This window comes from Akebia trifoliata, chromosome 7, assembly GCF_017979445.1.
Source record: "Akebia trifoliata isolate Shusen 1 chromosome 7, ASM1797944v1, whole genome shotgun sequence".
NCBI classification, from domain to species: domain Eukaryota; kingdom Viridiplantae; phylum Streptophyta; class Magnoliopsida; order Ranunculales; family Lardizabalaceae; genus Akebia; species Akebia trifoliata.
In genome coordinates, this window is record NC_141381.1 from 22,969,905 (window position 1) to 22,997,886 (window position 27,982).

The 27,982-nt window shown below is 37.5% G+C and overlaps 1 protein-coding gene across 4 annotated transcripts; it reads left to right on the plus strand.

Annotated features, from left to right (window-relative positions):
* The first annotated feature begins 70 nt into the window (after positions 1–70).
* Positions 71–27,979, plus strand: LOC147398433 (uncharacterized). 4 transcript variants are annotated; one of them, XM_086447624.1, is made up of 9 exons: positions 71–363; positions 7,750–7,796; positions 8,252–8,374; positions 9,752–9,999; positions 12,564–12,683; positions 12,803–12,959; positions 13,841–13,977; positions 16,396–16,431; positions 26,971–27,979. In XM_086447624.1, the coding sequence occupies exons 3-9, from the start codon at positions 8,299–8,301 to the stop codon at positions 27,796–27,798; spliced, it is 1,602 nt and encodes a 533-aa protein (XP_086303750.1). In that variant the 5' UTR covers positions 71–363; positions 7,750–7,796; positions 8,252–8,298; the 3' UTR covers positions 27,799–27,979. The 4 variants fall into 4 exon arrangements, with proteins under 4 accessions (XP_086303750.1, XP_086303749.1, XP_086303751.1 ...); XM_086447623.1 differs by having other exon boundaries at positions 72–363; positions 8,229–8,374; XM_086447625.1 differs by having other exon boundaries at positions 72–363; positions 8,323–8,374.
* The last annotated feature ends 3 nt before the right edge of the window (positions 27,980–27,982 follow it).

Genomic DNA, 27,982 nt, shown 5'->3' on the forward strand with positions numbered 1-27,982 from the left:
ACTGTGCACGTGACTCTTACCCGAGTAGCGCGAAGGGTAGTTTCGGAATTCAAGTTCGTAGGTCGTCGTCACCAACAACGAGCGAACAGCTAAAAGTTGCGAAACTAAAGACCAACACCCTAACGCAATCTTCTCCCAAGACAGACGACGCTTAAAGAATCTCTCTCTCTCTCCACTTATTTGTTGTCGTTTGGTAAACCAAAATCGCCTCAAAATATCTCTAAAAACCACACAATTCTCTAGAAACACCCCAAAGTTTCCACCACAATTTCTGTGAAACAAGAAGACAGAATGGAAGATTTGAAAAGATTATTATTCTATCTCGTTGATTCTCCTCATCATTGACTGCATTGTTGTTAAAAGGTTAGATTTTTCGTTCACGAAAGGTTTCCATGGAGGTTTATGTGTTTCGAATTTCGATCAATAGGTTGTGTACTGTGCTGTCAATAATTGATTCTGTTTCATTCCCTTTTTTTGGACATATAATTCTTGAATGGAGGTGAGTTAGGGTTTAATTTCTTGGAAATTAACATTTTTTGTCCATTTTTTTTTTTTGTTGTATTTTCTTCTTTGAAGTTTTTTTCCCCTTATATGTGTAATTCCCGGTGTTATTGGTTTGGATTCTAATGTGAAGGTTAAACTGTTAATTAATTCTCAAATAACCCACGTTGCATGGCTATGTTGGCATCCAGAACAAGCAAGATTCTATGAATTTAAAATTTAAATTTCTGTACTATGTTTATGGTATTTTAATCTTCTAAGATATCCTCTTATCCTGAAGATAAGGAAGTTCTGTTTTGAATTTGCATCATCTTAAGATGTAGAACAGTAGAGCTCAATAAATAAGGAAAGTTATGAAGCCCAATTGGCAGCTTTTTGGAATGAAATAAACCTGGAGGACCAATAAAAAATTTGGGGACCAATCAAGAATCTGATAAACCCTTCTCTTCTCATTTCTTTTCTTTTCTTTTGAAAAAAAAAAAAAAAAACCCATAAATGCTTAAATAACAAAACTTCTTGTAAATTTCTCATGTTTGTCTGGGTTTGATATATCAAGTGTAATATAGACGGTTCAAATGCGTACTGGATGTAAGCGCCACATGCATGGTACATGCTTCCCACATTTATGCGATGTACATACCACATAAAGAAACCTTGGTTATTGAAGGAAATTACAGAAGAAACTAAATCTCCTCCACCGGTGGCGCTGGTTCTGCTCTTTTAAACTCGAAGTTGTTGTTTGCATCTTGTATTTTTTTATTATTTAAATTTTAGTGTCGGTTTTACATGAATCCTACCTTTTCTGCAGCGTTGTCACACCCTCTCTTTGCAAAGTATGAAGGGTGTGCAAACTATTGGAAATATTAGAATAGATAGTTAGTTCTAGTTTGTTTTATATGAATTTATTTATATTATTCTTGTATAAGGGCATTTATGTCTATTCCCTTATTATGTGTTATAAATATTTACCAAGCTCTCATTATGAGACTTGTGATTTTTCTCTTCTAAAATTCTTCTTGGTATCAGAGCCAGGTTCCGATCCTGGGACCTGTGGGTTATGGGCAAAAAACCTAATCACCGTCTTCTAATTCACATGCTGCAATAGAGATTTGCACTGTGATTAGTAATTTTTTTTTTTTCCTTCTCTCTCTTTTCTCTATGTTAGTATTACCCTTGGCAATCAGCCTTGTGTTGTTGGGTGCCTGTCTATTAGCCCCAATAGTTTCTTGCGATCAGTCTTCAGGCTACAGCAACAACTATAGATCACACACATCACTTTAACAGTATCAGCAGGCTACCTGTAGATCAGGATCTGGCTTGCGATCAGCCTTTAGGATCTTACAATACCCTGCGACTGTAGCAGTAGGTCTGAATCCCATCTATGATCAGACCTACAAGCCTTAAAGCTCTCTACGACAACATCAGTAGGTTTCTCCAGACCTGTTTCCCACCTGCGATCAGATCTGGATGATCTACAGTAACCTGCGACACCAACAACAAGTTCATATTTGAGTTACGATTCAATCTACATTCTCTAGAGAGCCTGCGATCAGGTCTTGATAACCTAAAAGTCCCTGCGACAGCAGCAGTAGGTTATTGGCTGAGTTGCGATTCCATCTACTGTGATCTAGAGGTTCGTTTATGACTTTCGATCAGTCCTACAGGGTCTGATCTGCTCCACGACACTTCTATAACACACAGTCAGCCCTACTTCATCTCTTAGCTGTGTTGCGATTCCATCTACCTTGGACTACAGGTCTATATTTGACTTTCCATCAGCTATACAGGATCTGATTTTGCTCTACGATACTTCTACAGCACAGAGTCTGCCCTAGAACACTTCTTAGGGTGTATACAGACCTGCGACAGTGACTATTTTGGTTGGTTCAATCTCACAACAGTGGTATTTGGTTGGTTCAATCTTATAACAACAGTAGGAGTGGGTTCTAGTGTTGCCGACAGCAATTAATAAGATTATTTGGCCTTAATCAGTACTGACACGTGAGATCTCTCTTCAATCCAAATACAGTACTAATAGTGTGCAATGATTACGACTCACGAGACTAAGGATTCTACCACCACTCTTGGGGCCAATTTCTCCGTCCAGCGTATCACCAATGCGCCACTAGATGGTCGCAACTTTCAGAGCTGGTCTCGATCTGTACGACTTTATTTGGGTAGTCGGGGAAAATCTGGTTGGCTGTTAGGTAGTATTCCTAAGCCACCTCCCATTGATCCCAAATTTGAACAATGAGAAATTGATAATTGTACTATTCTTGGTTGGTTATTCAATTCCATTGAGCACCTCATCTACACTATGTTTATGTATCATGAGACTGTCTCTTCTTTGTGGTCAGCTCTTACTCAAACATATGCACATGCTCGCAATGACTCAAGGATTTATGAACTTTACCGTGATATTGCTCAAGCATCCTAAGGAAATCAGAGTGTTACAGATTATTTTGGATTTCTTCAGTCCCGTTGGGAGGAGCTCTCGCACTATGAGTCCATGGCCGAGTTATCTGCAGAGGCAGCTGAACATGTGGTCAAGAGGATTGCTCGGCATCAAATATACCAGTTCCTCATGGGTTTACACCCTGAATTTGAGGCATTGCGGACCCAAATTCTTAATACCACTCCTCTACCTTCATTATTTGAGATATTCGCGACTGTTGATAGCGATGAGCGTCGTCGCCGTGTCATTCCCTCTCAGACTTAGTTTCCTGTCACTATCTCAGCTCTAGATACAGATCAGATGGCTTTTGCAGCCAACTCGGGTTTTTCTAATTCTCGTACTTTAGGATCCGGGAATCGAGGCCGTGGGAGTCGTAGGCGTGGTAAAGGAAATAGTCTTACATGTAGTCATTGTGGGAAGATTGGCCATGAGAAGGCTCGTTGCTTTCAACTCTATCCCCACTTGTTGAGATCTTCTGGGGGACAGTCCCGTGCTGCTGTTGTGGAATCTACCTCTGTTGATCATGCTTCACTGGGTACTATTGATTTGCAACATCTTCAGACACAGATTACAGCTATTGTACGGGATCAGCTTCAGACTCCCTCATCCTCGACAGTTGCATCCACTCCTCCAGGTACCTCTTCTGCATTTCATGCCACTCAGTCTAGCTCTGCTCCTCTGACCTGGGTCATTGATTCTGGTGCCTCTGATCACATGACCGGTGAGTCCAATCATTTTATTTCTTCTATTTTTCTTACTACTCATAAGGAGGTTCGCTTTGCTGATGGGTCTCTTACTCCTGTTCACAGTAAGGGTTCTATATCTCTAACTCCTGGTTTTCCTTTTGATTCTGTTCTCCATGTTCCATACTTATCTCTTAACCTTCTATCTGTGAGTAGTATTACAAAATCGCTTAATTGTTCTGTAACATTTTTTCCTACTCACTGTGTCTTTCAGGACCTGACTTCGAGGAGGACTTTTGGCAAGGGATATGAGAGGGATGGGTTGTACCTGTTTGAAGCTCCACCTACTGCTGCCCCAGTTTCTGTGTTCCCACTCACTAGAACTCATACTTTTTCTTCTCAGACTTTAGACTTATGGCATGCTCGCTTAGGACATGTTAATTTTCAGCACTTATGTTCTTTATTTCCTGCTTTAAAACAATCTTGTAGTGGACACAAATTTCAATGCTCTGTGTGTGAGCTTTCTAAACATACACGTGCCTCTTATATTCCTCGCATGCATAGAGTTAATGCTATTTTTGATTTGGTTCATTCTGATGTGTGGGGGCCTTCCCCTGTTACTGCTTTTAATGGTCATAAATATTATGTTATATTTATTGATGACTATTCTCGTTGTACTTGGGTTTATTTAATGCGTTCTCGCTCTGAAGTCTTACCTATTTTTGTTAATTTCCTTAAAATGATTCAAACTCAATACAACATTACAGTCAAATGGTATGCTTCATCAGTTATCATGTCCCTACACTCCTGAGCAAAACGGGGTGGCGGAACGTAAGAATCGTCACCTCATGAACATAGTCCGTTGCCTTCTGCGAGGGATGCATGTTCCCAAGTCCTATTGGAATATGACTGTTCTTACTGCTGCTTTCCTCCTGAATCGTGTTCCGAGCCGTACTTTAGGGGGACAGGTACCTCTTCATGTTCTTCGACCTGATAGCACTCTCTTCCCTATTACACCTCGTGTTTTTGGGTGTACTTGTTTTGTTCAGGATAGAACTCCTCATCGTACCAAACTAGATGATAAAGCTACCCGTTGTGTCTTCTTGGGTTACTCTTCTATGTCAAAGGGGTATCGGTGCTATGATCCCCTTTCTCATCGTATTATTCATTCCCTGGATGTTACCTTTTTTGAAAATGTTCCATATTTTCGTATTTCACCTTCTTTGCAGGACTCTTTTTCTTTACAGGATTCTTCTCCAACAGTGCTACCATCTCCAGTTTTCTCTCCATCTTCATCTTCACCGCCGCCGCTGCAAGTTTACTCTCGTCGCCCTCCCCCCTCTCAAACTTTGCCAACCTCCTCCTTGGACTCAGGTATATCCCCTTCTACATTTACGCCTGTTCCTTCTATTTCTGACTCTCACTTACCAATTGCACTTCGCAAAGGTAAGCGAGGGTGTGTTACTAATCACCCTATCGCCCAGTTTGTTTCTTATCAGGGTCTTTCTCCTTCCTATCGAGCCTATCTTGCCACTACTGACTCTATTCGGGTTCCTCGGTCTGTATCTGAGGCTTTACGTGATCCTATGTGGACTAGAGCTATGACTACTGAGATGGATGCATTGCAGAAGAATCACACCTGGGATCTTGTTTCTCTTCCTTCTGGGGAGCAGACTGTTGGTTGTAAATGGGTTTTCACAGTCAAGTATCTTGCAGATGGTACTGTTGATCGCTACAAAGCTCGACTTGTCGCTAAGGGATTTACGCAGACTCCGGAAAAGGACTTTGGAGCCACATTTGCCCCTGTAGCCAAACTGTCTACTGTCCGTCTACTTATCTCTTTAGCGGCCTGTCACTCATGGCCTCTTCACCAGCTTGATGTGAAGAATGCATTTTTAAATGGTAATCTGACAGAGGTTATTTATATGGACCCCCCTCTTGGCTTTTGTTTTCAGGGGGAGTATTCTGGGAAAGTATGTCGTCTTCTTAAATCTCTATATGGCCTAAAACAATCTCCGCGAGCCTGGTTCCAGCGTTTCTCTGAGGTCATCTTATCTATGGGATTTTCCAGATGTCACTCTGACCATACTTGCTTTATTCGACGAGGAGCAGATGGCCGCAATACCATTGTCTTGGTTTATGTGGATGATATTATAGTAACTGGAAATGATGCACAGTGGATTGACATGGTTAAGAGGCAGTTAGGTAGTGTTTTTGAGATTAAAGACTTAGGTCCCCTCAAGTATTTTTTGGGGTTAGAAATAGCCCGCTCACGCCGTGGTATTTCGTTATCTCAACGTAAATACACTTTGGATCTTCTTCAGGACACTGGTATGCTTGGTTGTCGTCCTGCATCTTCTCCAATGGATCAAAATCATCGCCTTCATGCTGAATCTGGGGAACTTTTATCTGATATTTCATCTTACCAGAGACTCGTAGGCCGTTTAATTTATTTGACTAATACTAGACCGGATTTGACCTTCGCAGTTAGTGTAGTCAGTCAGTTTATGCATGCTCCACGTACCTCACATCTTGATGCCGTGTATCGTATCCTTCGCTACTTGAAGTCCCGTCCCGGTCTAGGCTTATTTTATTCATCTACTGCTCAGCCACATCTATCATGTTTCACTGATGCTGATTATGCGGGTTCTCTTACAGATAGGAGATCTACATCTGGTTTCTGTACTTTCTATGGCAGTAATCTTATCTCATGGAAAAGTAAGAAACAGAGTATGGTTTCTCGTTCCTTTGCTGAAGCTAAGTATCGTGCTATGGCTCTAGGCACATGTGAGCTTCTTTGGCTTAGATCTTTGTTAACAGAGTTGGGATTTCCTACTGTTGGTTCCTCGTCGCTGTTCTGTGACAACAAATCTGTTATCATGCTTGCATCTGACTCAGTCCTTCACGAAAAAACTAAGCACATTGAGGTTGATGTTCACTTTCTTAGGGAGAAAGTTCGGTCTGGTGCACTTAAGACAATCTTTGTTTTTTCCCCAGATCAACTAGCAGATATGCTTACAAAGTTTGCTAGACCTTTAGTCATAAATTCTCATCTTGCCAAGCTGGGCCTAGTTGATATATTTGCCCCAGCTTGAGGGGAAGTATTGGAAATATTAGAATAGATAATTAGTTCTAGTTTGTTTTATATGAATTTATTTATATTATTCTTGTATAAGGGCATTTATGTCTATTCCCTTATTATGTGTTATAAATATTTACCAAGCTCTCATTATGAGACTTGTGATTTTTCTCTTCTAAAATTCTTCTCAAACATCTTGATCTAGGATGGGATTTCATCTCATTCTACATTAGTTTGTTATAGGAGAGGTAGTCCTTATGATCATTCTAGTTTTGTTTGGTATTTCTTTGAACTAGTGATCTTTCATCACTTTCTTTGGTTCTCCCACTAAAGATAGCTTCCACATTATATGTGCTGTGGGAAAAAAGACCTTATACTTCAAACCAAGGAAGACATAAAAATTACTCCTTTTGAAGGACCAACACGTACCTGATTAAGTGATCAACCATGTGTATTTTTTCCAACGGTCACAATCCATTCAAAGAAATATACCTTATTAGTGCAATATTCATTCAAAGAATAGAAAGAGTTGGGTTTGGTCGTTGGTTATTTACAAAAGAAATTCTTTTTTAGTTTAATAAGATGAATTTTATTAGAGAAAGGACAAGGCCCCAATATACAAGAGAACGAAAGGGAGAGAAAAAAAAATGAGCAAGGTTCTTAGACATTGACAATACATAGGTAAAAAGTATGAAAAACTAGATTCCTTCCCAGAGAATAATGTCGGGATTTTCAAGTCACCTTTATATGCCTAAATTTTGTTCATACTTGAATTATAAAATTGGTTGCTTAGTCATCCAATGTTTGTATATGTGGTGGATTTGGAAAAGAATTTGTATGATACCCATCTTGACTTCCAGGTTTAATTAAATAGAGTTCGAACATGAGTTATTTTGTTCTTGCTCAAAATTTTCTTTTGTTCTTTAATGACTCCTCTTTTAAAGTTCCTTTAATTAATTTTGTTATAGCTACATGATTGCAAAGTAGTTTGATTCTTACCAGTATTCTGTTATTTGAATGCGCAAATGCAGGAATCTTCTTGAAGCACATACTCCTAGAAAAAGGCAGCTACTTTGAGGTAAGATCTGCTCATGTCTTGTTATATGAAGATGTTCTAAATTTCTTTTGGTTTCTTAGATGGCTTTTGGGAAAAAGCATGACCGCAATCATCTAGAACTCTCCAAATTGATAATTCTCTGGTGAATCATTTTACATAACAGAACAGTTGTCTAGGGATTGATGTTTTGGAAGGTGCCAACTTAGATAAGTTGGCAAGGTGTGTGGAGTGTTGATCCCACGGCCTAGGTTCAAAACCTGTTGAACCCACTTTCATGCTTACCACTAACCCCATTGCTTGCCTAGCTAAAAAAAAGGATTGATGTTTTGGTTTCTGGTACTGTACTACTGTTTATCCTGATGCCTAATAATTGGGGTTTTTTTGTGTGTTGCATCTTGTGTAATCTCACTAAGAATAGACACAACTTAACCCATGTCTTCTCTCCGTATCCAGCCCTTTCTCCTTTTCTTTTGTAGGTTTTATCTCTTATTCATTGGGATTTGGGCATACTATACTAGAAACCATGAGTGGAACTTTTAATGGGCAGATTTTGGTGGAAAAGCTGGCCAGGCTCAACAATTCACAGCAAAGCATAGAGAGTATCCTTTTGAATATGTTTTAGTTAATGCACATGATACTTTTTTCCCCTTCCATCATTGGTTGGTCGCATCTAATGTAGGGCAACTTGGTAAGGTGGTTTTATTGCCACACAAAAATGAGCTTCTGCCTGGGATGATAAATAAGCATTGACCCACTGATTTCCCATTGTCCTGATTGTCACTTTATGTCTTTGTGTGTATGCTTTCATTTTTATTAATTTCTATGAATTAAGGATTACATTGTTTAATTTCCCATGTCTTTGTGTGTATGCTTTCATTTTTTTTTCTGATAAGTAACTAGGAATGCATCAGGAGTAGAGTGGAGGTAGAGAATTGATTTCCCTATGATGTATGAAGGAAAAGAAAAAAAGAACAGAAAAAGGATTGTAGGACCCGATCTGTCTGCTAAAAAGAGGAGTGAGATTGCTCCACGAGGATGATGTCCTTTCGAGTAGCCACTCCTTCATAAAGATCAACCAGCCAATGAGGGGGGGAGCTTTGTAGAATTACACTATTTGCAATGCTCCAACGTATTGCATGAGGATGATTCCTCCACAGACAATTCTCTTTGGAATTTGGGAAAATCCGACCATGATATCCAAAATCACTTTAGGCTACCCCATGAGCACCCAAAGGGACATAAAAAGAAGTTTTCATAAAACTGTAGCAAAATTTTCAATGTACAAAAATATGGGACGCTCTCTTCTTGCTTCTTGTAGTGTAGATGATGTAGTATTGGTAGATGAAACGTGAGGAAACTAGAACTATGAAGGGATACATTGGAAACTAGGGATTTTAAGATAAGCAGGACCTAGATAGAAGATACATAGTGCAACTTTGTTGAAGACCCTTTCTAGGTCATTAGTTAAGATTCACTTACAAGCGATACCCTAGAGAGACGACTTCCTTTGTTTAGGTTTAGTCATACATAAAGACAGAGAAACTAATGATGATGTAATCTACACAACTAGTGATGGGTTGATGAAGTGGAGGAGCATTTCTGGAGTGTTAAGTGATGGATGTGTTTCAATTAAACTAAAGGGAAAGTTTTACTAGATAGAAATACGACCGCTTATGCTTTATGGAAATAAATGTTGTGATATTAAGAAATGGCTTTTAGAGTAGTGTGTGATCGGAAGCAACATCCCTCATTTAGATATCATTTTTTGAATTTAAAAAAATGTTCACATAAAGGATGTCACCAACACATGACCAAAACCCCTAATAGTGTTGTGTCATTGTTACATTGACAAATTGAAACTCATTATGGCTTATATGGTGGTGAATATTGCCATGCACATGGTGAATACTAGTATTAAATCTCGTTCTTTTCATATCTCTAAATGTTCTTGAGATGTTGCCCTTGACATAATCAAGCTTTATCGCACTGGTGTATTTTCCATATGAATAAAGCAAAACAAGTTGTTGAAACATGGGCTAGACAATACCATTGTTCCTCTCGAGAGCAGAGACTGTCTTTTCTATATCTAGCAAATGATATATTGCAGAATAGTAGGCGAAAAGGTTCAGAATTTGTTGCTGAGTTTTGGAAGGTTCTTCCAGATGCTATTAGAGATGTAATTGAGAACGGGGATGACTTTGGAAGAAATGCTGCACAACGACTGGTATGTAGATCTGAGACATGTTCTTGTTATGTATGTATGTGTGTGATGTGCACGTGTGCTATAGGTGTGGGAGGTAAGACAAAGTAGATGTGGGTGTGGGGTGGAGTGTAGGCGTGGACTGTGCTGTTTTTTGTTCTTTTATTTTTGGTGGTGAGGATGGCGGGAGGAGGGAATTCCATCTGTGCTTGTGTTTGTTTAGAATTACTTCTTTACTTGTTACATCATCATCATCATCATTGATGGAGACATCAAAACTCATGGCCCATAGGTTTTATAGTCCATTAATGGGTGGGATGAATTTTAGGGATACAAGAGTTTTTTTTTTTTTTTGTACTTGTCTTTGAAGTTTATAATTAGGTATTTTAGGTTTAGTAGAGTAGTTTTTGTTGAATTAGAAATTTTACTATTTTTTAGAAAGTTTCTATTTTAGGAAAGTCAATGTTTTGTAAAAGATACTAATTTGGGAAAGTTACCTAGGAGTATAAGGTAAGTCAAATTGGAAGTCCTTTAGGTTTTACCAATTGGTCTTTCCTATTTAAACTATGTAATAGATTGTTTTAGGAAGATCGTTGATATATAGAAAAAATTGACAAACTTTCTGTGTATGGATTGAATGTTGGGGCATTCAACTTGGTGACGCCATGGAAATCATTGGGACGATTGTAAGGCAAATAAATCATATTTTTCTTTTTAATCTCTCTCTCTCCTCGCCCCCCCCCCTTGTTTTGAATTTATCAGGAAACCATCTAGAATCCCTCAAGAACCTTTCAAGAATCCTCTAACCCCATCAAGAAACACATCCAATTCTCATTTCACCATAAATACCCTATACTGTTAATCTTTTCTCCAAATCTACCTTATACCCTATTACCCAATCTTATTTTATATCCTTAAACTTAATTACAACACCCTATTGAACAATTTTGTGTTTACCCATTTCTCAATTAACCCCTTTAAGCTAAATCTTTCATCTTTCATCTTGTAACTCTTCAATCTTTTTCTTCACCTAATTAACCCTTTCCATCACCCTTCCAAAAGTAGAAAAACCTTAGAATCGAACAAATTTCTTGGTTGTCCCGCATCAATCATCATCTAAACTCTGTCCCAGAACAAAATTGGGTTGGCTGAGCGGATGATATGAACAGGAATGGAATTAGGGTTTGTATAAATATATGCCTGCATAAAATGTAATGTCAAGAAGCTGCCTAATAATCATTAACAGTTATGGTTTGGCTTTCCCTGTAGAACCTGCATATTTTTTAACACAGTGAACTACATAAACCAAAGCCTTTACACTGGTAGGATGCCAGCACCTCAAACCCCAACTTGACATTTTTCGTGTTCACTTTGTTATGGTTCACCCATTTCATAAGTCACACACATGGCATTAGTAAGTTTTTGAGATGGAATGTCATACAACTAGAGACAATGCTAGGTGTTTGGCACGCCAACTTTTGAAAATTCAAATATCGCGACATGGTCATACAAAAAAAATTGGACGTATAAATACAAAAACTATTTAAAGATCTTGCCTTAAATGAACACCTACTACAACCTTAAAAATGACAAAAAATTAAGGAAGAAGACAAAAAGAATTAAGATATGCAAATTGTTTGATTTATTAGACATGAAGCATGCATTAATAAAACAAGATTATTGGGAATCTTAGAAGGCTAATGGGAAAACCTACTGACAAAAAGATATATAAGTTAAACTATGCATGTCAACACCTAATTTAAATTATTCAAAACCATACAAATAGTTTTTGAGGGTACTGGAATTTTTAATTAATAATTTGTGATACTTTATACTTTACATAGTTTTTCCTTTAGAGGACACTCAATGTTACCGTGCTGAAATGAAGCACAATTTGGTGATATCATTTGATGCTTTTTCCCTACATGGCTAAAAGTGCCATGTTTCAAGTGTCCAAGTGCCTCCAAGTGTTGGCACGACAAAAATTCCAAAAATGGAAGTGCCAAGGTAACACAAACTGGAGAGCTGACTCATTGACTCCTGACTAGAATGTCCAATGAAGTAAGAGGGTTTTTACTTATTGAAAGTCATGCTCTTATGCTTCACTTTGTTTTTTGATGACCGGTGTTCTAGACCTGTAGGCCCGACTAGCACAGGGGTGACTGTCCTCTTGGAGCACCATTTCTTGCCCAAACCCCCCGGGTACATGCAATACCCCACAATTCACATATACCAGTTAAGTAGGGATAAATCCCTGTGGGTGGCCAACGAGGGGGCTTGAACTAAAAACCTCTCACTTTTGGAGGGATGCCTTGGTCACTTTTGCTTCATTTTTAGTTCTGCTTTACTAATAGTTCCCTGTCTCTTTTAGAATTATTATTTTGCTTTAATTCAGTGCAAAAAGTAGGCACCAAAAAATGCATGTTTTACATCTTTAAGGTTTTTATTTCTTATATTTGTTCTTTTGCAAGACCCTTCTTTGTTCCCTTTTTAATCTTTAGAATACTAATAATTTCTATTGAGTATATTCCAAAGGACATTCCTTTTGTGTCATTTATGGTTGCATTTTTCACATGTCCTCTACCCAGATTGATATTTGGGAAGATAGAAAAGTTTTTGGTTCTAGGGGAAAAAATCTCAAGGAAGAGCTTATGGGAAGGAACTTGGAGGACACGAAGAAAAATGGGAAAAGTTCAGGCTCCAAACTGGTGAGAAACTTTATTCTGTGGGCAGATGTGCATGTTTCCATGTTTTTGCATTTGTCTGTGTGGCCTGATTCAAGTTCAAGGATTTTAACTCCTTCCCTACTTTTTTTGTCATCACCTAGAATCAGTCTGCTGGAAATATACTGGAAAAAATTGTTTCAAGTTATGAAGTTGTGTATAATGGCCCTGTGGATGAAGATTCTCTGTTGAGCAAATGCAGGACAGCTATTGGCTTTGTTGATAAAGTAGAAAAGAAAGTTGGCAGTGATTATAACTCAGGTACTGTATAACTGGTGAATTTAATTTATCTTTTTAAAAACCACACACTCTTTCTTTGAAAGTTGGAATTGCTAAATAACAACAAGAACTAAATAACATGTGACATTTTCGAGATTGCAGATGTATCTTGTATAATTTGTTTTTTTTCCTTTTTTAATGTTTGTATAATTCTTCATCAACGTTCCTTGCATTTTATATTAGGACATATAATGAATTGAACTATCAAATCTGTTACATTGAGTATGTTTATGTGATTTTGGTGAATGCAATGTATAATACCAATGAGACCAGCCCATCTTTGTAGTGATCTTCGTGGTATCCACATTTTTCCTCTGTTTGGTTCCAGTTTGTCATTTCCTACATAGAACATGCAGAAGACTTGCTAATTTGGCTGCTATGAGAATGTTTTAGTGGAACTATTTTGTGTGCTTGATTTTTGGTCATCTCGTTTCTTATTTCATAAGGTGAGATTTCTACCCAACATCGAAGTGAGTTGACCTAGGTTTTGAACTGATGTTTTTTCATTGATTTGGATTCGTATATACAAAATTTATCAAGCATGGTGACTCTATACAAAAGAACTCGTCATCCTCTTTTATAAGTTTTAGTTGATTTTGTTGTTCAGTGCCTATATTTTTGAAAGTTTATGGTGAATTCCTTAATTTTCTAATTTTATGAAAGTGGGTTTGAACCCCAGCCTGGAAAACTTTTGAAGAACCATTTTTTCAGATTCCTTGGCCAATTTGCTGATCCGAGTGAATGTATATATTCATCTTCATCTCTAACAGACTTGACATCTATCCAAAAAAAAAAAAAAAGACTTTACTTGGCTTTTAGTGATTTCTTTGCTACACTCTAATGTTGTCATCTTTGATGAACAGGGCAACTCAATGGATCTGAAGTTGACGAGTTGCAGGGGCAACATGATATACTGAGAGAATGTATTGGAAAGCTTGGAGCAGCTGAATCATCTAGAGAAACTCTTGTGTCTCATTTAAGAGAAGCTCTTCAGGAGCAGGTTCTCGATTTCTTTTATTATTGAAATTATGAGGAAGTCTCCAGTACATGCAAACAAATACAAAAACTAGCTATTTGTCTTACATAACATATCCTTTCTAAACTGAAAATCCTCAAACAGAACACCTTTAAACTCACCAAACACCTACACCATAAAAACAGAAAACCATGGATGCTCCTTGTAGTGCTAGTATCACATTTTTTTTCTTTTGATTGGTAAATTATTTGGGTGTTATAAAAGGAAAAGCACTAGAAACTATACAATAGACGTGTAAGGGAGGAAAAGATAAAACCATCCTCTAATGCAACTAATCAAAATAGAAACAATGAAGTTATTGAGTCTAACAGACAATGTCATCTTGATTAAAGACAAAATCCTCCAAATGACCCCAAACTTTTGAAATTATGGAGGTCCAAAGTACAGTGCAACTTTATATTCATCATCAACGTTGGATCCTTTTCTCTCAAAGATTTGCATTTTCCTTTCCTTCCTAATTTCCCAGATTATAGCAAAAGGAAGGAGAGCCTGCATGAAATCTCTTTAAGGAAAATGCCTTGTATCACCAAATATTGTCTTGTGGACTATTTAACACATTTTGAACATCTCGAAGAACATTGCCCACAATTTCCTTGGAAAGTCACATTGTTATAGAAAATGGTTCACCAACTCCTCACAAGATTGCAAAGGAAGCACATTGTTGTCATGGGATGGCCCTTATAAACCGTGTGACCCACCATGGGAATTTTGTTTAAAAAGTGTCTTGCAAACAACTACTAACAGAACCACCTTAGAAGGAGTCGGAAGTCAAACCAAACTTCTTGGGAAGGATCTTTCTTCTGAACATGATAATTCAATTAAGAAAAAACGATGATCTAGCCTAATAAAGCTCACCCGAATTCAAATGCCAAACACTTTTATTTGACTAAAATGCATCAACCATCTTCCTACTCAACTCATTAACTCACTAACACTATCTATTTCACAATCCTTGAGATATCTCCCAGTGAGGACGAGTCTTTATTTAAAGCCACTGTGTTTTATTAGAGTGCCTCCTGAGTTAGAAATGGCGTAAATCAATGGGAAGGCCATGGACAGGCGAGCGGCCACACCATAGGTACTTCAAAAATTTAGACTTATTAGCATCAATGAAGGCCATGTAGACCTTGGAAAGTCCATTCCAGACCCCTAATCCATGAGAGAAGAGAGCATTACCATCCTAGCAATAATTTCGGTACCCAAACTTGCTAGCAATCCCTTTCCCATAGATTGTTTCTTTTATTCCCACACCTCAACCATTACTTGTCCAAGAGAACCTTGTTCATGGTCCTTAGGCTGACTCCAGTACCTCCTCTCCTAAAAAGATAAACCCCAACTTTTGAGTGATATTTGAAAAAAAAAATCAATTTTATTATGCCACATGAATCTCTCGTCATTTTTTCTTATCTTTTAGCAATATGCATAGGCAAGAATAAAGAAAGTAAATAAATAAGAAGGTTAGATAAAGTTTTTATTTTTTTCATTTTTATGAGAGTAAGCTTATTACCTTTGGACAACTGAATCTTCTTCCATGGCACAAGTTTTTAAGTCTCTAACTCCAATACCCCCCTCTTAGAAAGACAATCCCCAATCTTCAGAGTGATTTTTGATAATAAAAAAATCCCTGTCAGCCCAAGCTGGATGCCAATCCTCCCAACTGGATTTTACCTGGATACTTCAAACTGGATGTTGTATCCCTGCTATATCTATAACTTAGATTTATTGGATTTGTTGCTAAAATATCGGTATTAAACCCGAAACTCCCAGCGGATGGCCAGTGACCCAAGGAAACGAAAGAATTGGTTACTTTTTTCATTTGATCTCTTCTTATAGATAGGACCGGAGTCAACCGGTAACAAGAATATCAGCCTCCCTCTTATTCATGGGGAAAGGCAGGGGTGGGGATATCTACTAAATATACTTTCTCCCATCATGAGTATATTGACTAATGAGGCTTCTCCTTTTGTTTGATTCTCTGATTATACACCTACCCCTTTCATTCCTTATCTCACTCATCCATGAATTTCTTTCCTGCTACCCCTTTTTTGGTAAGGGATAGTTTTCTCTCCCGCTGAAATTCCTTGCATCAGATAGAAGGAAAGCAGCCCATGGAATGAATTTCGATACCATCTCCTTCTCGGTTGGCGGAGAGTCTTCTCTTGGGCAGTCAAAAGGGGGCAACTCATCTAGATACTTCCATTTTAAGTGTTAATGTTGTGTACACAATATCCTTCCTTGTCCTTGTCTTGTCATAGCTCCAAACCTCACTTTTCAAGAGTTTAATGCGTTAGTATCATATTGTAGGGTTTTGTTTTATACTTTATTCTTCTTCTTCTTCTTCCTCTTTTTATTGACATGGAACTGACAGGATTTTGTTCTCAGGAATTCAAGCTGGACCAACTCCGTACTCAACTTCAGGTAATTATTTAACACTTCAATCAACCTGATTTTTTCTGAGGGCAATTTAACTTTTCTAGATCTTTCCATCTGATGTTTGAAAATCTCAATGTGAAGAACCATAGATGAATTGTTACCTGGAGCATCCAAGTATATCAATCTCTGCATTTTTGTGTGTAGTGTTTGGAGAAAGGGCTCTTTTAGCTGCTTTTGATATATGTGAACTTACTCTTTCGAGTAGTGATTTATATTGGTAATGATTAAAATAAAGAAATTCGTTACATTCTACTGATCTACATTTATTGATTTGGAGCTAAATAGACCATGTTGAGCAATTGTGCATATATTGGTGCCTTTCTGCGGGACCAGACACTTATTGAACATCCAAAAGTATAATTAGTTTTCTTGGATGACTGCCCTATCTGTTCTATTGCATTAATTTCTTATAGTTAAAGTTTCAAAACCAAGCAATAACAGAAGGCATGGCTCTGAACAAAATGGAATGAAGGAATAGGATTCACTTATACAACCTCAAATCATTGGGATAAGGCTTTGAGGATTTTGTTTCAAAACCAAATGGGTAACATTTTGCATGAAATGGATGAACTGTTAGGTTTCATAAAGGTTGAGTTAGCTAGAGTTCACTTTGATATCTTTTTCTCGATGGGCATCAAAGAGATTGTGATAACAGCGATGACTTAAATTCAATTAAAGCTGATTTTTGCTAAACATTCAGTCCAATTTTTTTTTTGTTATTTTCCATTCATGATATATTTACTGACTAAAGGAATAACAATCCTTGAATTATGTGTGTGTCTTATGCTTGGGGTGGCAAGGTTAGATCCTGTATTAAATTGTGCAGATATGAACTATATAACAAGTGCATAATTAGTTTATGGTGAGTTACCTTCAGAAAATTTAGGTTAAGATTGGTAAGACCTAGGCAAAAATATATGGTGCCACTTTAGTAAGGACACTTCTAGGAATGGGACACTAGTTGAGATTGACTGATATTGGAAAACCTAGGTTTGAAGGGTAGGGAAAAAGCTAATTAGGTGATGAAGAAAAAACAGACAAATTATAGAAAGGGTTTTCAGGCTCAAAATGTTTACTGGCCGTCGTAAAAGATTTAAACAAAGGCCAATTCGGTATGTGAAGTACGAAGTTTTGTAATTATGGTAGTTCTCAATAGGGTGTTGTAATCAGGTTTAGGATTATGAAATAAGGTTAGGTTTGATAAGGGAAGGGTTTAAAGATTGTAGATTGGACTGTAGATTTCAGATCCAAGATTTTTTTTGAGAGGTGGCTTTAAGATTTGGAAGAGTTCAGATAGGATTCTTGTGAACGAAGAAGGCCTTGGTTAGGTGGTTATTGATTTTGGGAGAGGTTTTAAGGTATTTGGTTGGGCTTGGATTGGGGTTAGGGATGGTCTCAAATAGAAAAAAATATGAGAAGATGAAAAAGAGGAAGTAGAAGAACATAGACGACACCTTGGTCTCACACGATGATTCAAATATGGAGAAATCTTATAAAGAGAGCTGTAATTTTTTTCCCATAAACTATTAAAAACCAATTACAATGCAATAAATATACAAGTGCCAACTAGCTTAGCTGGTAAAGTCTTTGGGTGATGATAATAGAGACCTGGGTCCAAATTCCGTTATCATCGAGTTACTGAACTCATTAAAAATAGGCTTATTGATAAAATAATGCAATAAATATAAGCTCTCACATATTAGACTCAAAACTCTAATTCTAACTGTTAAGAGTTCTTATTTAATGTCTGCGGGCCCAATACTTAAACCCACACAACCCATGTGTTATTTCTCATTAATGTAAGGTCATGTGGGCTTAGTACATAAGCCCACACGATCAACCACATGTTTTTAATATAAAATAGAGTCCGAACCCTATTGGGGTGAACTACTCATTCTCTTATCTATTTTCCTCCTTCTCTCCTTAACCCTAATCTTATAACATGATATCAAAGCACTTCTACCATTAGATCTAGAGTTAAGGAGAGGATGAGGAAAATAGAGAATGAGTAGGTCACCCCAATAAGGTTTGACCTCTCTTTTATATTAAAAACATGTGGTTGGTCGTGTAGGCGTGTGGGCCTAAGTATTGGGCGCACACCGTCTTATATTAATAAGAGATAAGACATGGGTCGTGTGGGCTCAAGTCTTGGGCCCACACGACATTAAATAAGAACTCTAACACTCCCCCTCAAGCTAGAGCATACAAATCTGACATGCAGCTTGGTACAAAACGTAAAAAAGGGTTAAGGATATTTTCTTAGCTATCACCGTATCACGAATTAAGTGACAATCAACTTCAATATGTTTGGTTTTCTCGTGTAATACTGGATTATTAGGTATATAACTAGCAGCTTGGTTATCACAATACATAGGCATTGGAGTAGGAACTTCAACCCCTATCTCCTTTAGTAGACTCTGAACCCAAAGTATCTCACATGCAGTAATCGTTCTATATTTTGCTTATGTACTAGAATGAGCTACAACTTGCTGTTTTTTACTGCGCCAAGTCACCAAATTACCTCCCACGAAGGTATAATACTTAGAAGTAGATCTATGATCACTTTGGCTCCTTGTCTAATCAGCATCTGAGAAGCCAGTACTGGATATAAGGGGTGAAAGTCTATATAATAATCCTTTGCCTAATGACCCCTTTAGATACCTCAGTATCCTAAATACAACATCCTAATGAGTTTGTTGCGGAGCATGCATAAATTAGCTAACTACTCCCACAACAAAGCTAATATCTGGGCGAGTGTCAGTTAGGTAGATTTATTTGCCAACTAACCTACGGTAACGTCCTGCATCAAAATAAATTTTCCCTTACTCAACATCAAACTTAGTAGTGGGATTCATAGGAGTATCAGTTGGTTTAGAATCCAAAGTATTAGTCTCAAGTAATAAATCTATAACATATTTTCTCTGAGACAAACTAATACCTTTTTTGGAGCGAGCTACTTCAATACCCAAGAAGTAGTGAATAAGACCCAAGTCTTTAGTGTGAAACTGTTTAGATAGATTAGTCTTCAAGTATGAGATACCACTTGGATCATTTTCAGTAATGATGATATCATTCACATAAGCTATCAACTCAATAATTCCACTGGAAGAGTGCCTCATAAACACTGAATGATCATAAGTAAATCTAACAGATCCATAGGCAAGAACAACTGAGCTAAATTTACGAAACCAAGCTCTAGGCAACTGTTCAGCCCATAGATTGCCTTTTATAGGCGACACACTAGTCCAGTCTTACTAGAGGCAACATATATAGGTGACTCCTCCATTAATACCTCATCCTACAAGTCTTCATGTAGAAAGACATTTTTAATATCCAACTGATACAGGGGCCATATATAACAGATTGCAACAGAAATAAGAACTTGAATAGATTTCAGACGAGCCACTAGAGATAAAGTCTCATTATAATCAATCCCATAAGTCTATGTGTATTCTTTGGCTATAAGGGGCACTATCAACTTCTCAACATATCCATCATGAAGATACTTGACTGTATAAACCCACAACCTGCTTCCCAGGTGGAGCGGAGATAGATCCCAAGTATTATTATGATGAAGTGCTGCAATCTCCTCATCTATAGTTAGTTTTCACTCAGAGGAGGATAATGCTTGTGTATAGGAAGTAGGAACATAAATAGTAGACAAGGAAAGTGCAAATTGACGAAATGATGATATCTGATTAAAACACAAAATCAACAATTGGGTGTGTAGACATGAAATGTTCGCTATGAACCTCAATGCTATATTGTTTGGAGTCGCCACCATTCTTTTTTGGAAATGGGTGTGAACGGGCACTCGAATCAATTTTTTTGAAAATCATTTTTTCCATGGTATTGTAGTGACTCTCATGTGTTGGAAATGGCAAGGTCTACCTAAGATCTAGGTAAGGAGGTTCGGTTAGAAGATGGGGAAGGTGTTAGGCATCCCATCCTCTCCACCAAAGGTGGTTACCTTGCTTGGTCATTTTATTTTGTAAAAAATTAAGAAAACAAATATTAAAAATGCATGAGAATGTATGACAAAGGTGGTGTGTGCATTAGAGTGAAATGTCCCTTTTTCAAAAGGATTTTGATTTCAATGTGACATTAAGGGCATTTTATGGAAGAGAATGACCCATGTAGTCACATTGAATTTAGGAATATGAATGTAGGTTTGAGCTTTTAAAGAGACTCCATGATGGGTTCCCTTGAGGCCACAACCTTGATGCATGTATGCATGGCTAGAAACTTAGTGTTTCACCCCATCAAGAGGGCGACACATTTCTTCATCATTGCCATGCATAGGTGAGTGTGTGCATTGTGTACAATATGATGCATGAGATTGGGGTGAAGAGGGCTTCAACCCCCATCATTTCGATCGAACCTTAGTCCAATCTACCGGGGATGAGAGAGGGTATGCATTACATCCTAAGGCTTCTAAAAAGAAGAAAATGAGAGGGGTAGAAGAAGAATATGCAACCTTTAAGATAAACAAACTACATCTTAAACCCCACCTTGATGCAAGCTTTAAAATAAATAACTACATCTTAATCCCACCTTGTCCCTTGGTGGTTTTGAATGAACTTAATCTTGAGAAGTGAACTTAAGAGTTGAGTGAGGTGATCGAAGGTTGAGTGAGTTGAACTTTGGAAGATGAGAGAATGAGTAAGGATTTTGGTAGAGTTTTAGGTTGAGAGATGGGGGCTTGAGAGCATGAATTGCTCATAGAAAATGAGGGTATTTATAGAGTTTTTGGAGAATTTTCGGGGATAAAGTGGTCTTACCCTAAAAATAAAGAAAATGGACATGAGGTTTAGGCTATTTCTTTTTGGATTTTTTATTTGTATGAGGGTAAAGATGACATTTGTGAAGAAACCCTAAAAGCATTCTTTGATCTTTGATTTTTTGGTAAATAGAGATGAGAGAACAAAAGTACTTTTGGGAGGGTGAATAAGAGAGTGACATGTGTAAAGGTGGAGTGGTAGGTAAAAAGTAGATCTTGGTTCATTTGTAAATAACAAATAAAGTAAGGGTGGAAGTATAATTTTGAAATGGGCCAATGGGAGAACAAAAATACTTTTGGGAGGGTGAATAGGAGAATGACATGTGTAAAGGTGAAGTGGTAGGTGAAAAGTAGATCTTGGTTCATTTGTAAATAACAAATAAAGCAAGGGTAGAAATATAATTTTGAAATGGACTAATGGGAGAACTCCATGTATGTACTTGAAGATTCCCACCTTTTGAAGGCATAATGAAAAGTTTTCTCACCTTTATGGATTATTACCGAAGACCAAATAACCTTTTTGGTATGACTAAATCTTTTGAGAAGGGCATTCTTGAGTTTTCACAAAAGAGAAGTTGACCCTTCAATTAGATGATGCATTGGGCATCGGGGGCTTATGAGGTATCAACATGTGTCATCATATGAAGGGGTGAGAGAATGGACTTGGAGTGGGCTTGGTGTTGGGCTTGGGTTTAGGTTAGGACATGGACTTGGATTTGGGCTTAGGATGGACTTGGTTTTGGGTTTGGGATATGGACTTGGGTTAGGATATGGGTGATGGACATGGGTTTAAAGTGGATTAGGGACAAGGTATAGGCATGCAATGATATGAGATGCAACAAGTATGCATATATGTATGAATAATGATGCCAAGTGGCAATTCGGGTCCATTGAGAGGTTTAAGTCTAACTCGGAATCAATTCGAGGAAATTTGGATTTTCCTAACGGGTTTGTGAAAATTGGGGTGTCTACAGGGTGTTTAGTGCAAGATCTAGTACCTTTTCTCAAAATAATATGAAGATCACTATAGGTAGAAGTAGATGTTGGTGGATGTGGAAGAATCTCAAGTGAAGTTAATGAATCTGGGGTTGGCAAAGAAGATGAAGGTGCTCGAAAACGAGTGCGTTGATATACTTCAAGAGGCACTATGTAAGGGTCACCTGCATGAAGAATTGGATGCATAGGAGTGGAGGAAACTATAGGAGACAGGTTCCCTTGACGAGAAGACACAAGATCCAAATCAAATGAGGTACCGAAAAAAGAAAAATAAGGTGTAGACTTAAAAAATGTCACATCAACACTTACATAGTAGCGTTGAGTGATAGAATAATAACACTTATACCCTTTTTGTGTACGAGAGTAATCCAGAAAGACACATTTGATGGATTTTGACGAAAGTTTATCCAACTCAACATCAAATGAGTGAACCAAGCAAACACAACCAAATACTCTCGAAGTAATAGTAAAATGATGAACTGGAGGATAAACGAAAGAAAAAGGTGGATATTTAAAATTGATGATGGCATACGATTAATAAGATGACAAGCTGTGAGGACATCATCACCCCAATAAGGCTTAGGTACATGCATATGAAACATGAGGGTGTGAGCAACATCAAGTAAATGATGATGTTTTCGCTCAGCAACACTATTTTGTTGAGAAGTATTAGCACAATTGATCCGTTGAATAATGCCATTATCTGAAAAAAAAATTAAATAGAAGATTGCGTGTATTCTAAGGTATTATCGGAATGGATAATTTTGGTAAGTTTGCCAAATTGGACTGAAATTTCTTTATAAAAGTAAGCAAAACACGAGGTAATTCAGTGCGTTCTTTCAATAAGTAGAGCCATGTCATACGAGAATAATTATCCACAAACACCACAAAGTAATAAAAATCAGATAAATTTTTTATTTTTCACTGACCCAATAATTTAATATGAATTACATCAAAAAGACTAAATTGATGACTCCTAGTATGATTAGGAAAAGAACTACGGTGGTGTTTGTCCAATTGGCAAGTTTCACATTCTATATTTCACATTAATCTCAACTTAGGAAACGTAAATTAGACAGACACATGACCTATTGAAGGGGTGAAATTGAAGCACTCAAGGCAGAAAGAGGCACATCATGAACTACAACTTGCTGTTTTTTACTATGCCAAGTCACCAAATTATCTTCCATGAAGGTACAATACGCAGAAGTAGATCTACGAACTATTTGTCTGCCTGTCTAATTAGCATTTGAGAAGCCAGTAATGGATAAAAGGGGTGAAGGTCTATATAATAATCCTTTTGCTTGGTAGCCCTTTTAGATATCCCGGTATCCTTAAACATAGCATCCCAATGAGTCTGTAGCGGAGCATGCATAAATTGGTTAACTACTTGCACAGCAAAGGTAATATCTAGTGCTTGTGAACCGTGTTTTCTGTGTGGTTAATGTTTGCTGTGTGAACGATGCCGTGTGAATAATATTTTCTGCAAAAAAATTGAATTCTTTTGTCTGGATCTCAATTTTTTTTCCAAGTGTTTTTGGGTTTTGTGATTTTGTTCCGATCATTGTTTCGATGGCTTCTCAACCCTAGTTTCATTTCATAAAATATCCCAAGGGATACTCTTTTTTTGAGATTTTTTTTAATCTTTGTTCGGATTTTTAGTTTACTCCTCCCTGGTGGCAACTTTGGGGATTTCTGAAGGTGTTGGTGCTCAGATCACCTTTGTCAAGCTCAACGACACTAATTATATCCCATGGTCACACTTTGTGCGAGTATTCATTTGTGCTAAAAAATAATCAAGGTTTTTGATTGAAGATCCACCTCCCCGGGATGATAAATAGTATGAAGATTGGCAAAATGATAATTCCCTAGTTATGACATGACTGTGGAACTATATGGAACTCTCTATTTCCTTCAATGTGATGTATTTGAATACAACAAAACAGATCTGGCTAGCCATACATGAGATGTACTCAAGAAAAGAATGTTTCTAGGGTATTTGATCTATTTGAGGCCATGTTCACTACTAACTAAGGCGATGAGTGATTATTATAGCTCTCTTCGGGGTATGTGTGAAAAGAACTTCAACAATATCAACTCTTGACTATAGATCTTGAGACCTGGAAAAGGCTACGAGAAAAATTTCAGGTTGCACCGTTTTTCTCTAACCTAAATCCAAAGTATGTTTCTTTGAAAGGTCAGATTCTCAAATTCTTGCTAGTAAATTTTTACTAACTGCTGCCAATGCCTTCTCTCGTCTTCAGTATGCTTTTCTTGGGATTCTCTTCTACAACTCCTAAAGAGTCATCATCATTGGTTTCTAGTGGTTCATCCGCCTCTTCTCGTGATCGTGGTAGAGGAGGTTGTGGTGATGATTTCAAGTTTACCTATTGTGGCGACATTGGCCATACTGAGCAGTTTTGTTGGGATAAATGGGATAAACTTGCTTGGGCTAATCAGGCTCAAGAGGAACCTCCTCAGAGTTCTACTAATTCTACTTCTCAGACTATATCTAGAGTTGTATCTTCCGATCTTACCACACAATTGGGAGAGATTATTTAGAAGTTGACTACCTTGATTGTAGGACCTACTTCACCCACAGTTACTATGGATACTTTAGGTAATCCCACATTTATGGCTAGTCTCCCTTAGGTTATTGATTCATGAGCTAGTACCTGCATGTCTTGTATATCTTGTTTCTTTTATAATTTTCATTCTTTTAATTTTTACATTGTACTAGTTGATGGGTTCACTCGTAATATAGTTGAAAAATGTTATGTTTTTTGAAACTCATCTCTTCTTATCTTCTAATATTTTAGTCACTGATTTTCCTTTTAATCTACTTTCTATTAGTTAACTTACAAAATTATTGCAATGTTTCGCAACCTTTTCCCCTTATTGCGTTTTTCAAGATCTCAAGACGAGGAAGATGATTGGTTTGGGGCATAAGGAAGATAGATTATACTATTTAATGCGTGATGCGCCTACTTTTGTCTTGAGTACTTCAGTTTCACCTATTTAGTGGCACTATTAGTTGGGTTATGTGTCTTTGTCTAATTTACATTATAGTATCTTAAGTTGAGTTCAATGTCAGTTTTAGAATGTGAGGCTGCCAGTTGGGCAAACATCACTGTAGTTCTTTTCCTAGTCGTATTGAGAATCCTCAATCTAGTTTTTTTGATGTAATTCATACGGATATTCGAGGTCCGTCAAATAAAAAAATTATCTGATTTTTATTATTTTGTGGTGTTTGTAGATGATTATTCTCGTATGATATGACTCTACTTATTAAAAGATCGCACTGAATTATCTCGTGTTTTGCTTACTTATTATAAAGAAATTTTAGTTCAATTTGACTAACTTTTGAAAATTATTTATTTTGATAATACCTTAGAATACATGTAATTTTCTATTAGGTCTTTTTGTTTAGATAATGATATTATTCATTAGACTACTTATGTTAATACTTTTCAACAGAATGGTGTTGTTGAGCGAAGACATTGTCATTTACTTGATGTTGCTAGCACTATTATGTTTCAAGTGCATGTATCTAAGCTTTATTGGGTTGATGCTGTCCTCACAGCTTATCATCTTATTAAACACATGCTATCGTCAATTTTAAATGGTCAATCACCTTTTTCTTTGGTTTATCCTCAAGTTCATCCATTTGTTGTTACTCTTAAAGTATTTGGTTGTGTTTGTTTTGTTCACTCATTTGAGGTTGGGTTTGATAAACTTTCATCAAGATCCATCAAATGTGTCTTTTTGGGTTATTCTCGTACACAAAAAGGGCATAGGTGCTATTGTCCCGTCATTCAACACTACTATACAAGTGTTGATGGGACATTTTTTTAGTCTGCATCTTATTTTTCTTCTCTTGGTACCTCATTTGGTTTGGATCTTATATTTTCTTGTCAGGGAGAGCTATCTCCTATTGTTTCCTTCTCTCTTGTGCTTCCAATTCTTCCTACAGGTGAACTCGTTTCCGAGGTCGTTGTACCCAAGTCGTGGTATCAATACCCACAAACTTTTAACCAAATTAGCAAGTTGGCATTTTCACATAGTGGGGTTTTGCTATTTCTTTTCCTTAATCCAAATTTATTTCCTATAAAAAAATGCCATATGATATTTAATTTAATAGAGATCCTTCTTGGTCATTTAGGGATGTTCTAAGCAAGAACAATTTATCTTTTATAGAAGACGAACTATTTTGTGTACATGTGGGGAATGCACCAAAACACCGTACACATTGGGATTCTGGTGTTCAATGTATTCATAGCGTGACAATTGTAATTTTTTGGCACCCTATTTTTGCATAGTATAGTGTTAATTTATCTTTTATAGCATGACAATTATAATTTTTTTGGCCCTATTTTAAGTGTAGCTGTTGTATCTGTTTAATGTAGTTTGATGCAAATACTTGAAGGGATTATTATTGTCGATAATATTCCAATGACACATGATATTGATAGCCCCATAAAATCACTATATTACAACAACCCACGTCTCCAAATCTACCCATGTTCCACATATTCAAAAGTCTGGACCATCCACATTCTGGCCAGTCGACCGAAGAACCACACCAACTGGACGATCCTATCCATCTGAACAATAATTTTCTTTATGTCCATTTCTTGTGAAGTGTATTGATTGTTTGAATAGAGCTAAAATCAGACTATTAAGTATTTTGTATGTGGTTGCATTGGTACATATAATGTGCTTCTCTTACATCTTTTCTTTTTCTTCAGGCCGCTCAATCTCGATTCGAAGTGGTGGACAATATTTGCCAAAAGGCACTCAACTGCAAGAATGGGCAGTTTATAGCTGAGCAGAAATTGAACGAAACAAGAACCTTATCTGCCATGCCATCCAGTTTCATTCCAGAAACTCAAGCCACAAGTGGAGACAAAAATCAATCACCTCCTGTCAGGTATACACAGCGCACACATTCTTTCCCCAACAACTCTACCTATGTCGAGGAAGTTCCCCAGAAATCTGCGGCTGCTGCTGTGGCTGCAAAGCTTGCTGCTTCAACTTCCTCGGCTCAGATGCTCTCATTTGTCCTCTCATCACTGGCATCTGAGGGTGTTATTGGTAGCAATCAATTAAAAGAGCCTTCTAGTGAGTATCCTTCAGAGAAGAGACCAAAACTTGAGAATTCTTACATACCATCACCTCAGCATCCACAACCACCATTTCCAACACCTGAATCAGTTCAACACAAATTCACAACCACTTCTCAACAATATACGCCTCCCCCACTGCTGCCTCCATCATCGTCTCCAATGTCGCATTCGGGTCCCACCATGCAGCAGCCACCACAACCTCCATTATCACCTATGCCACCACCACCACCACCACCACCAGCCCAATTCATGATAACAGCTGGATCTATGACAAGTGTGCCATATATTTATGGTTCAGCTGCACAACAGCCGCCGCCTTTGGTTGGAGCCCCACTTACAGGCATGCATCCTTGCCCATCTCCTTCAAATCCTTATCAGAATTTTCAGGGATCAGAAGGCTTCTATAGCCAGCCACCTTTGCCTGCTACACTGCCAATTTCCTGGCAGTAGGCTTTTGGATCTTTTAGGGTTGATTAGAAGAAGCAAATACTTCATCCACAACCTGATATTGAACTTCGGATGAACCACAGGCTATGGGGATGTGCATTTTTTTTAATAACATTATTACAAAGTTGTATATTTAAATTTCTGACAGCTTTTAAATGATATGATAAAGTGACTTGTTAACTGATGC

Coding starts and splice junctions, on each gene's coding strand:
- LOC147398433 (XM_086447624.1), top strand. CDS start 8,299: ATGAGTGGAACTTTTAATGGGCAGATTTTGGTGGAAAAGCTGGCCAGG. Junction 13,978..16,395: donor GAGAAGCTCTTCAGGAGCAG/GTTCTCGATTTC, acceptor TTTTGTTCTCAG/GAATTCAAGCTGGACCAACT. Junction 16,432..26,970: donor AACTCCGTACTCAACTTCAG/GTAATTATTTAA, acceptor CTTTTTCTTCAG/GCCGCTCAATCTCGATTCGA.